The sequence below is a fragment of the Esox lucius genome, chromosome 17 (assembly GCF_011004845.1).
Source record: "Esox lucius isolate fEsoLuc1 chromosome 17, fEsoLuc1.pri, whole genome shotgun sequence".
Taxonomy (NCBI): domain Eukaryota; kingdom Metazoa; phylum Chordata; class Actinopteri; order Esociformes; family Esocidae; genus Esox; species Esox lucius.
The window spans coordinates 32,582,835-32,600,317 of NC_047585.1; the positions used below are offsets into that span (position 1 = coordinate 32,582,835).

Here is a 17,483-nt window from a genome sequence, read left to right on the forward strand (position 1 = left end):
CCTGCCAAATAACAAGCGTACTCACAACACGATGCTGCTGCAACAACGACAATACAGAGGGTTAACTCTGTGTTATATTGGACGTGTACAGAGCCGGGGCATCGGGTACACATGGTTTTAAATAACAAAACTGTTTTGTTTTATTGCAGAAAAATGTATAGACGTTAAGGGCTGCCTCACTAGGTAATTAACTGGGCGGTACTAGGCATATGGACATCCGTGTTGTTCAATCAGTCTGTGTTATCGTTCGTACCAGGAGACCTGGTACTGGCACGGAGACGGGAGCGCTGATGACGTGGTGATGAGCGGGGTCAGGTGCTCCGGGACGGAGTTGACCTTGAACCAGTGTCTTCATCATGGGAAGCACCTCCAGTGCCCCAAAGGGGGTGGCCGCTTCGCTGCTGGAGTCTCCTGCTCCGAGAGTAAGTCAATATTTACGGCTACCGTCTGTGAATAAGACCAAATACCTCCTGGCCCTTATGCCCAGTCCTCAAGGCACCGCTTCAGGAACACAGATCAGGCCACTATCGTTAGATGATTAGTAATAACTCAGGTTATCAGGAGCTGGGGGTCAACTGCATTTGGATTCTGATTTTAAATGCGGTTAAAGTGTACAGGGGTCTTTGGTTGTTTACAGTGTCGTAATAAATCATATTTGAAACTAGAATGTACGGGTCAGACGGCTGAACCCTGTGTTAAGAGCCACTCCCGCCCTCTCCCACCCTGGTGTGCAGCTGCCCCAGACTTGGTTCTGAACGCCCAGGTGGTGGAACACACTACCTACTTGGAGGACCGTCCCATGTATGTGCTGCAGTGTGCCCACGAGGAGAACTGTCTGTCCAGCAGCGCCGCAACCGCCACCCAGGCGTCCTACCGCCGACTGCTGCGCTTCTCCTCCCAGATCCACAACAACGGACAGTCGGACTTCCGCCCCCGGGCCGCTCACCACTCCTGGATCTGGCACGAATGCCACAGGTAAAGTAACGTGGAGCAGGAATCCCTGTGTCCTTCAGTTCAGTCCTTCACTAATGGCGAAAGCTTTGGTTAAAAGCGGTCGGACGACGGCGTGAAAAACATGGGCAGGACGTCTTTATGAGTTCTAAGAGTCCTCTGGGGGTCGTCATTACTTGCAGTCCTGTGAGATGATAGGTGGTCAGCTGTGGGTTGTTGATGACAATGACTGCCTGCCTGTCCAGACACTACCACAGCATGGAGGTGTTCACCCACTACGACCTGCTGAGCCTCAACGGCACCAAGGTAGCCGAGGGACACAAGGCCAGCTTCTGTCTGGAGGACACCCAGTGTGAAGAGGGTAAGGAGGCGTTCGTGGGGGGAACAAAACGAATGATAAACTGCTATCTGTGGGAACGAGCCGTGACCACGTTCCAGGTTCTGTGCTCCAACAACTCTTGATGGTGTCGTCACTGTTGTTGCCGGGCAGGTATTGAGAAGAGGTATGAGTGTGCCAACTTCGGACAGCAGGGCATCACTGTGGGCTGCTGGGACACCTACCGACATGACATTGACTGTCAGTGGATAGACGTCACAGACGTTATGCCTGGAGACTACATATTCCAGGTGAGTTGGGTTTGCTATCAAAAACGTAGGATTTGAAATAACAACATACACCGATCAGCCATAACATTATGACCACTGACAGGTGAGGTTATCTTGTTATCATGGCACCTGTCAGTGGGTGGGATGAATTAGGCAGCAAATTAACATTCTGTCCTCAAAGTTGATGTGTTAGAAGCAGGAAAAATGGGCAAGCATAAGGATCTGAGTGACTTTGACATGCTGGTACTGATAGAAAGGTGTCAGAACACACAGTGCATCACATTTTGTTGCATATGGGGCTGAGTAGTCGCAGACCGGTCAGGGTGCCCATGCTGACCCCTGTCCACTGCCAAAAGCGCCTACAATGGGCACGTGAGCATCAGAACTGGACCACTGAGCAATGGAAGAAGGTGGCCTGGTCTGATGAATCACGTTTCCTTTTACATCATGTGGATGGCCGGGTGTGTGTGCGTCGCTTACCTGGAGAACACATGGCACCAGGATGCACTATGGGAAGAAGGCAAGCTGATGGAGGCAGTGTGATGCTTTGGCCAATGTTTTGCTGGGAAACCTTGGATACTGCAATTCATGTGGATGTTACTTTGACACGTACCACCTACCTGAGCATTGTTACGGTATTCCCTGATGGCATTGGCCTTTTTCAGCAGAATCATGCGCTCTGCAAAAATGGTTCAGGAATGGTTTGAGGAACACCACAACAAGTTCATGGTGTTGACTTGGCCTCCAAATTCCCCAGATCTCAATCCAATCAAGCATCTGTGGGATGTGCTGGACAAACAGGTCCGATCCATTGAGGCCCCATCTGGCAACTTACAGGACTTAAAGGATCTGCTGCTAACGTCTTGGTGCCAGATACCACAGCACACCTTCAGAGAGTCCATGCCTCTACGGGTCAGGGCTGTTTTGGCGGCACAAGGGGGACCTACCCAATATTGGGCAGGTAGTCAATGTTATGGCTGATTGGTGTATAAATTATTTAATATAAGGTGTAGTATATGGGAAAAAGGTGCAGTGGTTTATACCACAGCAAAGAGTTGTTCTTAGGCATGACGCATCGCTGAGTGCCTGGTCACAGGCTTGGTATGTTAATATATCACAAACCGCCAAGATGTGTTATTTCTATCATAAACCGGTTGATAATGCAATTGGAGCAGTAAAAAGTTGTCATACCCTAGATATATGGTCTCATATACTATGGCTATCAGCCAATCATTCAGGAATCAAACCATCTGGCTAATAAAATATTATATACGAGCAAAGTGCCAAACCTAAATGAGAATATGACAATACAGTCACCTGAGAGTAGTCACTGTTGTCAACCACTCATTCCATGGGGTCAGTTTGTTCAAATGGAATACACATTTGTCATTCAGCCTGTCATTTTCCCAGCATTTTCTAATGGTTAAAATGTCACTAATATTTCCTTCCACCACAAATGGGTTTGGTCACAGCGAAAGTATCTAATTCCCCCTTTAATAAGTCCGTTCTGTGTGCAGGTTGTGATCAACCCCAACTATGAGGTGGCTGAGTCGGACTATACCAACAACGTTCTGAAGTGCAGGTGTCGATATGACGGACACAGGATATGGACCTACAACTGTCACATAGGTGAGAGGGCAATGCAGTGGAGACAGACAGGTATCACCATGATGGATACTTCGTTCACAGGCATTTTATCAACGCATTAAGAGGCCCTCATTCGTTACTGGGTAAAAACACGTTTGCAAAATTCCAACTATTGGAATTTACTGATATAATACAAACATATTCAAGAAGGGGGTTTTGGATAAAAGTTGTGCTTTAAGGTTCCCCCTAAAAACTGATAGGCCAAGTCTCAACCATTGTCCTCCCCTTTGTTGTTAGAAAACAGGAGTTTAATACAGTAAACAGAACTTGAACTTTTCACATTCTGACAGTATTAGGGAAAATAAAGATGGCATAAGAGATGACAACCTTGTTTTAAATCTGAACCCTAAGACAAGAACTTTCACGATGGCGCTTATTATGAGGTTAAAATAGATATCATCCATTGAGATGCAGTAGAAGTGCAATAAGGCTAATCATATGCAAGAATGCATGTTTGAATTCATGATTAAATCACTAAATCCTAGAAAATAACTTTAACCATGTATGGATGCCTCAGAAGTAAGCTAAATACAAGTTGGGATTAAACAAGAGTAAAGAAAGAACCGTTCATCCTCCACTCCACAGAGAAATGCCCTTTCAAACTGAGGGCTGAGTTACAGTAATGGGTAAAAACAGACATCCAGTACTGTTGTTGAAACCATGATGATCCAGACCAGACCAGTAGGACTAGGATGGCTCCTACAGTGGGAATCAAGCATTAAAGGAAAGGTTCGCTGTTTTTGATCCTGGGACCTTTTTTCAGATTACCTAACCTAACCCTGGACTGTGGAGACATATTTTACGCCTTTCTTGGCTACAATGAAAGTGAACGAGGCAACAGATATAGTGTGTGAAATGATATGATACATTTGGTTTTCCAAAATGGGAAGGCCACGGTGTATTGATACAAGTCTCCATATGTTCTCCTGATAAATGCCAAAGCGAGCATTGTATCAATGGTTATGTTCTACGTGAAACCAAATTTTTTTTTTCATAAACAATGAGCTACCTCATAAAATCAGTAAACCTTCACACTCAAGCTAACAGCACAGTGCTGTTTCTGAACAGCTGAACTACGGTGCTGACCTCATTGGAGTTCCACTAGCTGGCAACAAACACAATTTACAGTATTTTTCTAAATGTTTTGAGAATGCAGTCCGGTATTGTGTTAATAAAATGAAATCTAGTTGTCTAAAAGACAGGCCGTCATTCTGGAATTATATCAGTCAGGGAAAACAACTGACATGGCCGTTCCCAACAGTATCACAATCGTGCCAATGCTCCATAGTAATAATTTCAGTACCTACCCGTTCACTTTCATTGTAGCAGGGAGAGGCTCTCAAAACTGTATTAATTCCAAAAAATTCTGTCTCCACAGTCCAGGATTAGGCTAGATCATCTGAAAAAAGGCTTGAGGATAAAAAATAGCGAACCTTTCCTTTAACAATGGGAACCTCAGTGAAGGAACAATCCATAGAACGTAAGTGGTCTGCTAAGTATTTATTGGCAAGGACATGTCGTTCTGTAGTCCAGTAAACAAAAAATTATGGAAACAGTCAGATCCAAGAGAGGAGGCTTGTGGAGTATTTCTACTATTGAATGCAAGACTGGGACAGGATCTCACTGGAGCAGAGTGGGCAACCGGCACATCACATTACATGCTGGTTTAGTTTCCTGCCGCTTCTATACATTATCAGTTTTATAAAACCATACAGGCACACAACCAGGACCAATTAATCCCAAAAAAAATAGCATCTTCTATTGTTAGTCTATGGCCTCTTTCCTATCAAAGATCTGTGTGAACTATTCTTACATGGAATAGTACAGTCCCTTAATGTGTCCCATTTTTTTCCCTCTTCTTCAGGTGGATCAATGAGCTCTGAGTCAGAGGAATCCTCTTTCCCAGGCCTTGTGAATAACCAGTTGGGACACAGGTAGTGTGTATGGATTTGATACGAAGAACATGAGGAACTGTTTTGAAACTGATAAGAACGACCAGCAAGACTTTACCAACCACTAAAGGGCATGTTGTTCTGCCTTCTCCCCCCCTGTTAACGCTGGATTTAACACAGAGAAGCCTATCACACCTCAGTACCAACATCTGATATAAAGATGTTGACAACATGTTTATATATATTTTTTATATCAAGCTTGAAGAAGCACCTCTGTATCTAAAACAATCTCAGTAATTTATGTTGAATGTACAGATGTGTGCTGGTGCAATTTACATTTTCTGACACTTAAAGGAATGTCATTTGACTTGCATGTTGAGACATTGTACTGTTGCTGTTCATTTGCATTTGTTATGAACAGTTGTTTGAGCAAGTAGAAAATTACTAGATTTATAATCCTCTTTTCTAGTCCATCCACTTTCTTCAGTAGCCTTTTGATAGTCCCTTTACATAAGTCTGTTGGCTCACTCTAGTGTTGACTTTGAGAACTGCTACTGTGCCACCAGCACTCACAGCCAGACAGCAAAAACACTGCACATGTCTAGCTGGAAAACCCCACAGCAAGCTAGCTTATTCTGCAATAGTACAGTAGTGTTAAGAAGCAGATGAATTGTCACAGTGACCAATCCAATTATCGCAAACATATTGCATATTCTCAAAGCAACATAAGTGCCTATAATGTTGAACTACCACTGATATACATTTCCTTTAACTTATAAAATACATTTAGAAACAGTTTCAGGACAATTTGTGATGAACAATTCAGTAGGAAGCCATTGTAAATAGGAATAGTTAGAGGTGTATTTCCTGAGGTTGATCATTAAGGACAAGGCAGAACTGTTACCACCAAACAGCTACCACTTAATAAAGAAAAAAGAAATATCTATGTTTTTCCTAAGAAACATCCATTTGTACAGCTCTAAAGATGCAATGAGGATTTATGCCAGAATTCCAACTAACTGTACACAAACCTTTTTCCAAATTGATCCAAAAATACCCATGCATTAAGAAGTTTGAGTCATTTATGCAATTTGTGTTGGAATTCTTGCAAGTTTAAATTTCTTGTATCACTTAATATATAAACATATTTCAAATCTCAACTTGAATATATTTAGGTTCTCTTATTAGCATAGTACATTTAGCTTGGTTAATTTTTTCAAACATGATTAAATTATTACCATCAGGGACTCCTATCTGTTTGTTTTATTCTATTCCATAAATTGTGACATTTGTGAAAATGCACCTTGGCATTGTTTCATCCTATGTATGTGAGAAAACGAGTACAGGGCCCTTTATTCTACAAGTGTCCTCTTTGAGTGTTTGTCCTAGACTGTAAGCACAGTTGAATGGAAAAGCAGTATGTGTTTGCATTATGTTCTGGGAAATAAACACTTTACAAGCAAACTAGAGTTTGTTATTGCATTTATGAACAGATTTCGCAATATGTTATTACAAGCAGCAACGAACCTAATATATTTCAGGATGAGGGACACTGAAGAGGCGGCGTTCTGGGCATCTCTGCATGTGCCGAAGTTCTCTTTTCTCTGCTGCAACTTTAAAACAGCAGAAAGGGTTGGCCTCTTGAAATGCACTTTTAACTGTGGGACAGTGATGTAGTTTAATCATTCCGATGACTGTGATATGCTTCGTGTAGCAGAAAGTCTATCTTGCATGCAATCCCACCTGCTGTAGTCCAGAACACAGAATGTACCCACAGCAGATGACAGTGGCTTGTCGCAGTCAGAAATGTTGAGGGCGCGCTTTCTGCATTCCAAGAGCCCTGGCCACCATCCTCCGGGCCACCACGGAGTCTGTCTGTGGTCTCTCTTTCACCGGCTGGATAAACTCTGGGAATTACCAAAGCACTTTACATTAAACCAGCATATAGTACAGTAACAAAATGATTTTTTTCCCCCAGAAAGCAGATTCTGGTGTTGTCACCATACCAACTTTATACACTAATTTCCCGTTTATAAGCAGAGTCTTATACACAGATTTTGAAAACATTTTGGTGTGGTTTATACCCGGTGCAGGTTATAAACAGGGAATTACGGTACTAACAATACAATTACAATACTAATTTTTAACAGTAATAATGTATAACAGAATAACACAGAACTGTACACACCTCACTTCAACACACACACTTTTCTATTTTTGTGGGGACCAGAAAAAGTATAAATCGTTTGTAAGTTACTCTAAATCTAACCTGGAAATAATTTTTCCTTCTAGGGACCAGCTTTAACAAAAAAATTTTGAAAAAGTTTGCTATCAGCGCCCTGAAAAGTAAGCTGATGCCTTGGTGCCATGACACTGGTATACCGTGAAACTATTAAATACCCATTAATTAAACTGTGTATTTGTCAGGGCTTTTGAATTGAGAGAAAACAAGACCAGACCAATACCTGCTCGTCTAATGGCTTTCCCTTTGGCCTTCTTGCTCCCTTTAGAAAGAGCCCGTGTCTTCAGGAGAGGGTGTTGAATGGAAAGCGCATCAATGGCTAGACACAAAAACAACTCTGATGTCAGAACAAAGAACAGCAAATCCCTCTCCTAAGGCCAGTCACACAAGCAACTCCCCTGGAGAATCCTAGTCTACTCTTTCAGACAGATGACTCATATGACAAAATTGCAAAAACTGGCTTACTCACATTAGCTTGTAACACTGGGCATCCTTACCTGCAGACTGACTGGAGAACACACCCAGGGCGTGAGTATCGTCCACCCATTTGATTTTTATGCCCCCAGCACTGGAACACAGAGACAAGGCAGGGAGGGTGAGAGACAAGGCCCGGTAGGGCGAGAGACAAGGCCCGGGAGGGCGAGAGACAAGGCCCGGGAGGGCGAGAGACAAGGCCCGGGAGGGCGAGAGACAAGGCCCGGGAGGGCGAGAGACAAGGCCCGGGAGGGCGAGAGACAAGGCCCGGGAGGGCGAGAGACAAGGCCCGGGAGGGCGAGAGACAAGGCCCGGGAGGGGTAAGCAACTAGTCTCACCTGTAGTCTGAGAAGGCATCCAGCAGATCGTCCGTTTTGAACATAGCAGGAAAGTCGTAGATCTCGATAACATGGGCAAACTCGTCATGGTCAATCCACGCGTCCACAAAGCACGAGTAGTCATTGTGGACGTGTTCGATGGTCACGTCCATCTCTGACAGTTGGGCTGTGATCTGCAGAGACATTGAATTCCCCACAGACCCCAGTCAAGTATTCCTCTGCGGTAAGGGCTACAGCAATAGCTTTGAAAACAACTCCGGAACATAATCTATCGCTCACTTTCACATCGATTAAACCTGACGACAACACATTGCAATCATCGACTCCATTGCAATACAGACACACAAAACCAAGCCTAGTCTCACGTGTCATTTGGTGAAATTCCCACAAACCAAAGTGATGTACCTGTTGGCGGATATAAGCCAAGTCCCCAGCAGCGTCAGTATGGGGGGGAGGGGGCTGGTGGGGAGCCACATTGCTACTACCCACAGAATCCTCCGGGGGGCGCCCCTCCTCCTGCGGCTCTACAGTCCGGTCCTCCAGGCTCATGGCCATGAAGTAGGACACCTGGTCCCAGGTCGGGGGCCAGTGTCCCTTTTCAGAGCGGAGAGTGAGGTCCTCCTCCAGCGCGGTGTTGGAGGTGCTAGTGGGCACCAAGTCCCGACTGGTGTCGGCGACCGGTATGGTTTCGGATAGCGAATCAGACGGGGTTTCTTCTGCGCTGAAGCGAGGCTTGGGGGAACAGGACTGGGAGGCAGCGGAGCTGAGAGTGGGCGATTGCTCGTCAGGGTCCACCCGGGGTTGGAAGGAACCCCCGCGGTTCCGCTGCTTGTCCCTGGCCGCCCGGGGGACATAGATGGCCTGATCAGGGCGTTTGGGGTTCCCTCTGCTGGGTGGGGCAGGGGGGTGACGTCTGCTCCCAAGCAGTACCCTACCCCCCCTACAAGTCTCCTCGTAGAAACTGGCATTACGGTCTTTGTCACTGTCGTCCCCCAGATCCAGCCTGGCACAGAAAACACACCCTGTCAACCCTGGACTGCACAATGACTAACTTTAAAACAGCCCTTTACAATGTACTTAATCTAGAACTATTTTGGTCACCTGATCAGTTGATCATACAAAACATAACACATAATTAGTTAACAGCACACTCTCCGGGAGGTCCCACCGAGGTCACCTGAATGGAAAACTGTATGCTGTACCTGAGGTGTGAGTAGCAGACGACTACCCTGCGACCCCAGCCTTCCCCCACAGAGAAGGTCACAAGGGGAGGGTGATTCTCTGTGGTGCTGTGAATCAGGTAGCGAAGTCTGCTAGGCAGAGGGGGAAAGAGTAGGACGCTGGGAAGGGAAGAAGGAACACCAACAGAATCATATACAAAATGAAATAACATTGGTTAGTGAGAAGCTTTATTCATCTGTAGATACATTACCATGTGTGACATTCTGCTTTAAGCCATATCACAGTACACAGTAATTTGATGAATTATTGTAGCCTTTTATGGCTGGTTCTAAAATGAATTATTATTAATGTTCCATATTAATTAGTCCACATTTCAAACTAATCTCACTCCCAGACACTACTGCCCAAATTCACAGAATGTTTGGTGGATCCTTGTTTCAGACCTGGCCTTCATTAGCCTAATGCATTACCATTAAAAACGTATTCGGACTACTGCAACGCATTACCACCAACACTGGTCATGGTGTACCCAAGTGGACCGCAAGCTAAAGGTAGGCTTGGAGTTAGGGTCAGGGTTAGCGTTAGGGCTGGGATATGGGTTTAGACTAGGGTAGAGGTTTTTGCTTGGGTAAGCACTTGATCATTGAAATGTTACCAAAAGTCTGTAGATAAAGGAGTTGCCGTCAAGCTGTTACAATACTGTGTGTTTAATACAAAAGTAAAGAAAAAAAAGGATAAAAGTATACAGGAAAGGACATGTTACCTTTTCTGGTTCTCCCTCTGTAGGTAAGAATCCAGTTCGTCCATGACTGTGTGAATGAATTCATTTTCTTGCTTGGGAAGGAAAAAAGGAAACGCCAGGGTGGTCCAATGGGGTGACGTGGGTGTGTTTGAGCTGCAAAACAATCGTCAAAAATGTTATTTCATGGATAAATTACAGACTCAGTGTGGCAACCCAAAGTTAGTAAAACTTACAGTTTGCTTGGTTAAGATGCAGTGTTGGCTAGTTATCAGGTCTGTGTACCTTTCGGTCATTGGATTATGCCCTATCAGACTTGACTTCTATTTCAAGGGAACTTCCAACAAGTTGAAAAGTGGTGCCTGGCTGAAAAAGGTTGGAAAACAATGCTCAGGTCTTAGAAATTGATTTCAAATATATATTGGCCTTGCACAAACTCAGATTACGTTGTGGTGTGCGTTACAAAGAGAACTCCAGTGTCTCACTACAGGCAGTGGAACTACAAATACTTCTCAAATGTAAACGATATATACCCAAACACAGAATAATTGGACTTCCAAAAATGGGATATGGTCAATGAGAATTTGTCAGCTTTACTCACTATCTAACAGCATTTTCATATATATACACACCGTATACAGTGGGGAGAACAAGTATTTGATACACTGCCGACTTTTCAGGTTTTCCTACTTACAAAGCATGTAGAGGTCTGTCATTTATCATAGGTACACTTCAACTGTGAAAGAAAAAAAATTTAAACCAGAAAATCACATTGTATGATTTTTAAATAATGATTTTGCATTTTATTGCATGACATAAGTATTTGATCGCCTACCAACCAGTAAGAATTCCAGCTCTCACAGACCTGTTAGCTTTTCTTTAAGAAGCCTTCCTGTTCTCCACTCATTACCTGTATTAACTGCACCCGCTTGAACTCGTTACCTGTATAAAAGACACCTGTCCACACACTCAATCAAACAGACCCCAACCTCTCCACAATGGCCAAGACCAGAGAGCTGTGTAAGGACATCAGGGATAACTATTTGCGCAATTATTAGAAAATGGAAGAAGTTCAAGATGACGGTCAATCTCCCTTGGTCTGGGCTCCATGCAAGATCTCACCTCGTGGGGCATCACTGATCATGAGGAAGGTGAGAGATCAGCCCAGAACTACATGGCAGGACCTGGTCAATGACCTGAAGTGAGCTGGGACCACGGTCTCAAAGAACCATTAGTAACACACTATGCCGTCTTGGATTAAAATCCTGCAGCGCACGCAAGGTCCCCCTGCTCAAGCCAGCGCATGTCCAGGCCCGTCTGAAGTTTGCCAATGACCACCTGGATGATCCAGAGGAGGAATGGGAGATGTCATGTGGTCTGATGAGACAAAAAAATTTGGTCTAAACCCCAAGAACACCATCCCAACTGAAGCATGGAGGTGAAAACATCATTCTTTGGGGATGCTTTTCTGCAAAGGAGACAGGACGACTGCACCGTATTGAGGTGAGGATGGATGGGGCCATGTATCGCGAGATCTTGGCCAACAACCTCCTTCCCTCAGTAAGAGCATTGAAGATGGGTTGTGGCTGGGTCTTCCAGCATGACAACGACCCGAAACACACAGCCAGGGCAACTAAGGAGTGGCTCATAAGAAGCATCTCAAGGTCCTGGAGTGGATTTTCCACCCAATAGAAAATCTTTGGAGGGAGCTGAAAGTCCGTATTGCCCAGTGACAGCCCCGAAACCTGAAGGATCTGGAGAAGATCTGTATGGAGGAGTGGGACAAAATCCCTGCTGCAGTGTCTGCAAACCTAGTCAAGAACTACAGGAAACGTATGATCTCTGTTACTGCAAACAAAAGTTTCTGTACCAAATATTAAGTTCTGCTTTTCTGATATATCAAATACTTATGTCATGCAATAAAAAGCTAATTACTTAAATCATACAATGTGATTTTCTGGATTTTTGTTTTAGATTCCGTCAGTCACAGTTGAAGAGTACCTATACTAAAAATGACAGACTTCTACATGCTTTGTAAGTAGGAAAACCTGCAAAATCGGCAGTGTAACATTCAAGATAGTGTAAGACCCAATTAAGTTTGCTATATAGGCATACAGTGGATATGAAAAGTCTACACACCCCTGTTAAAATGCCAGGTTTTGTGATGTAAAAGTAAGACAAAGATAAATCATGTCAGAACTTTTTCCACTTTTAATGTGAACTATAATGTGAACAATTCAATTGAAAAACAAACTGAAATCTTCAAAGGGGTAAATGAAAAATAAAAACCTTACAATAACCTGGTTGCATAAGTGTGCACACCCTCTTATAACCTGGGATGTGGCAGTGTTCAGAATTAACCAATCACATTCAAACTCATGTTAAATAGAAGTCATCACACACCTGCCATCACTAAAAGTGACTGATTAATCACAAATAAAGTTCAGCTGTTCTAGTAGGATTTTCCTGACATCTCAGAGCAAAAGCCATGGTCCGCAGAGAGCTTCCAAAGCATCAGAGGGATCTCATTGTTGAAAGGAGAAGGGTACAAAATAATTTCCAAAGCATTAGATATACCATGGAACACAGTGAAGACAGTCATCAGCAAGTGGAGAAAATATGGCACAACAGAGACATTACCAAGAACTGGATGTCCCTCCAAAATTGATGAAAAGACGAGAAGAAAACTGGTCAGGGAGGCTTCCAAGAGGCCTACAGCAACATTAAAGGAACTGCAGGAATTTCTGGCAAGTACTGGCTTTGTGCTACATGTGACAATCTCCCATATTCTTCATATGAATGGGCTATGCCAGACCTGGGCAAGATAAGGCCCCCGGGCCGGATCCAACCCGTTGAGTCATTCTATCCGGCCCACGATACATCCAAAACTTTTAAAATAATAAAAAAGAAAAAATACCTGACCAGGTCCACATATTACGTTACTTTATTTAGTTTTGCATATTTTTTTATTTTCAAATTAAAAGTCCCGTGGCACTCCCAGTAGTAAATACAGCAGTATCATACTGTCTGTTTAAAATACCTTAAAATTGAAACAAGGTATTTGCGTTGCTATGATACGGACCAGCACCACAATCCACGCCCGGAAGTTATCATTTGTACGTACTATACAAAGTTATACATTTGTAATATGTTAAGCTAACGTCACAGTTTTTAAAGAGTACAATTTGCAGAGGCACTTCCAGAGCAAGTATGCAGCGAAATACAAAATATTTCACCCGATGCTACAATTCAACAAGTCCAAGCCTCACTGATGAACATCTTGCAGCAGCACTGCACACTGCTTCAACAGTACCGCACACTGCTTCAACAGAAATGACTCCTGACTTCACCTCACTTGTCAACGCCCATACAAGGCTCTCCTGTTCATATTGAGCGTAGCCCTAAAAGTTGATTTCTTGGCTCTGGGCTGCTGGAATCGCTGTTGTTAAAAGCACGTAGTACAAAAAATATACTGTATGAAGTTAGATGACGGCAATTATACCAACATTTATTTGAGTGAATATTTGAGTTTTTTAAATGAATTGTTCACGTTATGGGTCACATTAAAGGTGTAAAAGTTCTGATATGATTTATCTTTGTGTCTCTCTTACATCACAATAACCTGGCATTTTAACAGGGGTGTGTAGACTTTTTATATCCAATGTATGACTTCAATACAACCTCTGAATCGTGTTGAACATTAACACTTCTCTCCTAACTTCATACACAATCTGAACTATTGTACTGCCAAACTAGGCTGTGAACACGAGAACACTATGAATATTCTATGAGGAGGCGTGCACTTCCTGGTATGAACAAAATGAGAAACAGAAATAGGAGAAATATTTTCGTTGTCTGTGCACGTGAGTCATTCCATTTACAATTTTAAAAAGAGGAAATGAGAATTCTGTTAAGTCAAAATCAAATATTGCAAGTCAAATATAAAAAAACAAACCGTTGTCTGTTAATCTGTTTTTCTATTTTAAGACATAATCCAATGACCGAAAGGTACACAGCCCTTATGAAGCCTACTAGCTAGTTACTCTATCTGGAAAAATACATTGAGGATGATTATGTATGTACACTAACAAATGAGCTACATCTATTCCACATTTACATTTACACAGCAGGGTACAATGCTCAAAAAAATTAAGGGATATCAAACTGTCCAGTTTGGAAGCATAAGCGATTGTGAATCAATGTCACCTGTTTTGATGCAAATTAAAGTGACAAAAGGTGCAATGGAGAGGCAACAGCAAGACAACCCTCCATAAGGGAATGGTTTTGCAGGTGGTGGCCACATACAATTGCTCTCTCCTTGTCCTTCCTGACTGATTATTCTCTAGTTTGGCATTTTGCTAGTGTACAGAAAATCCAGCTCCTCCAGGATGGAACATATACATGCCATCACAGGAAGGTTCACTGTATGTCCCAGTACAGTCATAAGAGCATGGAGGAGATACCAGGAGACATGCCGTTACACGAGGAGAGCTGGACAGGGCCGTAGAAGGGCATCAACCCAGCAGCAGGACCGGTATCTGCTCCTTTGTACGAGGAGGAACAGGAGGAGCACTGCCAGAGCCCTACAAAATGACCTCCAGCAGGCTACTGGTGTGCATGTTCCTGACCAAACTATCAGAAACAGACTTTGTGAGGGTGGCATGAGGGCCTGACATCCTCTAGTGGGACCTGTACGCACAGCTCAACACTGTGCAGCTTGATTGGCATTCACCAGAGAACACCAGAATTGGCAGGTCCACCACTGCTGCCCTGTTCTCTTCACAGATGAGAGCAGGTTCACACTGAGCATGTGACAGACGTGAAAGAGCCTGGAGATTGCCGTGGTGAACATTATCCTGCCTGCAAGATCATCCAGCATGACCGGTTTGGTGGTGGGTCAGTGATGGTCTGGGGAGGCATATCCTTGAAGGGTCACACAGACCTCCACGTGCTAGCCAACGGTACCCTGACTTCTGTTAGGTACTGGGTTGAAATCCTCAAACATTATGCTGGTGCAGTGGGCCCTGGGTTCCTCCTGGTGCAAGAAAATGCCTGGCTACATGTGACCAGTGTGTAGGCAGTTCCTGGATGACGAAGGCATTGATGCTATTAACTGGCACTCACGTTCCCCAGACCTGAATACTTAGATTTTCGGTGCGAGTTTGAATCCAGCCATCAATCGGTTGGTGATTTTGGTCTCCATTGACCGTTGTTATGTCATTTTGTTCTCAACGAATTACACAATGTACAGTAAAGATTTTGATCTCTAATATATTTTGTTAATCGAGACACGATGTGTGATTTAAGTGTTCCCTTGATTATTCTGAACAGTGTATATTAGACCGTGCAGTTACTCCAGTTGACTGATGCCAGTTGCTAACGTTTTTTAGCTGGCTACGTTCGAACAGTACAAGTTTGTAGTAAAAACCAGAGACAGCACTATAGTAGCTTAACGTTTTTCAGTCAACTTGTATCATGCAACTTTTATAATTTAGCGATTACTCCTGATCAGTGTTCCAACTAAGCTTGTCAGTTACATATGGTTGAGTAACAACTTACCAAATAAAATATTCAGGAATAACTTCCAAGTTAAAACAACAGAAAAGCCCAGTAGTAGCCGGACTAGTATTTTGCCAGCAGCACTAATGATGGCGTCATAGTCGTGTTATATTAAGGAACCTTTCAAAATGAAGGCGACAATGTCAATAATATTGCCTAGGGTATAATTCGTTCTAACGATAGTGTAAAGAGAGGGCATTTTTATGTCGTGTTCTAATGAATCCAAAAAGCAAATAATAGAAGAATTATATAGGTTTAAAATAAAATAATTTAAACAACAATATTGAAGCATAAAATACACAGGCTGTTATGTTAAATATATTTCTTCATAACAAAAAAACTAGACTATGTGAAGTGGAAAATGTTTCTAATCATTATTCAATTGCTTAAAGAAAAACATAACTTACTTTCGACTACAATTCACAATCTTTATAAGGAATTAAACACATTGCCTTGCATTTCATTGAGTGCTTTTATTTTGAAAAGAAATCTCAGTTAGTGCTGCCAGCATAGTATCCTGCTTCCTCTTTCAATTATAGCCGGTTCGCTGAAATCGCTTATAGCGGGGAGAAAGGAAACTAGAATCCAATCCCGAATAACTTTAGCGCCTTGTCTAAAAAACAACATCTGACAATGATCAGCGTTTTATAAGCAACATTTAAAAAGAACACTTCCGGGTCACGAACATTTTCCAAATAAAAGAGGCCAATATATTACTTCAAAACCGACATAAATTTAATGTATTAATTGTTTAAGAAAATGTAAGAGTAATTTCAAAAGTAGGTATTAAAACACGTTCCAAGGGCAAAATTCAGACAATACCTGAATATGGAATACATATTGCCTCATAGCTCGTAAACTATTTAATATTACACAGAGAAAGCAACGTAGGAAATGTTCAGGAGAGTGTGTAGAGTAAGACAAACCTGTGTAATCATGGGCAGTGGTGTGTTACATCTAGCAACACAATATTTTCCACACCCTCTTTAGCCCCCCATGCAAAACAGTATAATAGACTGTACATGCAATTGTTGTATGAGTCAATAAGTATTTCATATCCATTGATTTGCATTGTGGCGAATGGTATGGAAGGAGTAAAATGCCAACAACCATTTCAAATACACAGTGCCCCTTGATGTTTTTGTATATAATCACTCTAAAGAGTCTCCTGAACATGTCCTACAATAGTTTCACTGCGGCATATAGAATATTTTTTTCTGTATGAGTCAGTATTTATTTCATATCCATTGAATTATATTGTGGCCAATGGTATAGACAGAAACAATTGTATGTACACAGTGCCCCTTGATGTTTTTGTATATAATCACTCTATATAGTCTCCTGAACATTTCCTGCAATACATTCACTGTGGCGTATATGATCTTTTTTTCTTTATAGGGTAATATGTATTTCATATCCATTGAGTTACATTGTGGCCAATGGGCGGAGTAAAATGCCAGCAACAATTGCAAATACACAGTACCCCCTTTTATTTATTTTGCATATAATTACTCAATCCTCTCCACTGAACATTTCCTACAATAGAGTTTTACAATATACACTAAGCAAAGAGGCATAATAGATGTATTAATTATTAGTAATATCGCGTTTTAACCTCGACATTTGTTTTGAAGGAAGAATCCGAAAACCGGAAGTCTTATTTTTGCTACGGAATCTCTAATGTTGCCAGCATGACGCGAACTCTGACGATGGTATACCCATAGACATCATGGGTATACCTCATAAACATAATTTTATTATGTCTATGGTTATACCTCGTCAGTGGTACGCACGGTGCAATATGGGTAATTATGTCAACCTAAAAGCGATTGGTTGCTTGGAACCATATACTT

At 42.6% G+C, this 17,483-nt stretch overlaps 2 protein-coding genes across 7 annotated transcripts in view; one reads left to right on the forward strand and one right to left on the reverse strand.

The window, feature by feature from the left end:
• loxl2a (lysyl oxidase-like 2a) overlaps positions 1-6,559 on the forward strand; it is a 38,783-nt gene extending 32,224 nt beyond the window's left edge. Inside the window, exons 9-14 of the mRNA XM_010881349.4 lie at positions 257-422; positions 735-975; positions 1,197-1,312; positions 1,442-1,578; positions 3,075-3,186; positions 5,069-6,559. Coding sequence (XP_010879651.1) covers positions 257-422; positions 735-975; positions 1,197-1,312; positions 1,442-1,578; positions 3,075-3,186; positions 5,069-5,142 — 846 coding nt within the window. The 3' untranslated portion in view covers positions 5,143-6,559. The remainder of the gene's footprint in view (positions 1-256; positions 423-734; positions 976-1,196; positions 1,313-1,441; positions 1,579-3,074; positions 3,187-5,068) is intronic.
• A 2-nt stretch (positions 6,560-6,561) lies between these two features.
• r3hcc1 (R3H domain and coiled-coil containing 1) lies at positions 6,562-15,730 on the reverse strand. Of its 6 annotated transcripts, none has more exons than XR_828500.4 (10): positions 15,631-15,725; positions 10,357-10,437; positions 10,096-10,227; positions 9,353-9,490; positions 8,556-9,153; positions 8,151-8,323; positions 7,836-7,906; positions 7,562-7,657; positions 6,840-7,003; positions 6,562-6,709 (listed from the first exon to the last, which is right to left on the reverse strand). XR_828500.4 is itself a non-coding variant. In XM_010881345.4 (9 exons), the coding sequence occupies exons 2-9, from the start codon at positions 10,365-10,367 to the stop codon at positions 6,897-6,899; spliced, it is 1,326 nt and encodes a 441-aa protein (XP_010879647.1). In that variant the 5' UTR covers positions 10,368-10,437; positions 15,631-15,725; the 3' UTR covers positions 6,562-6,896. The 6 variants fall into 6 exon arrangements, 4 of the variants coding, with proteins under 4 accessions (XP_010879647.1, XP_010879649.1, XP_010879648.1 ...); XR_828499.5 differs by having other exon boundaries at positions 6,562-6,754; XM_010881345.4 differs by having other exon boundaries at positions 6,562-7,003.
• Between the last annotated feature and the right edge of the window lie 1,753 nt (positions 15,731-17,483).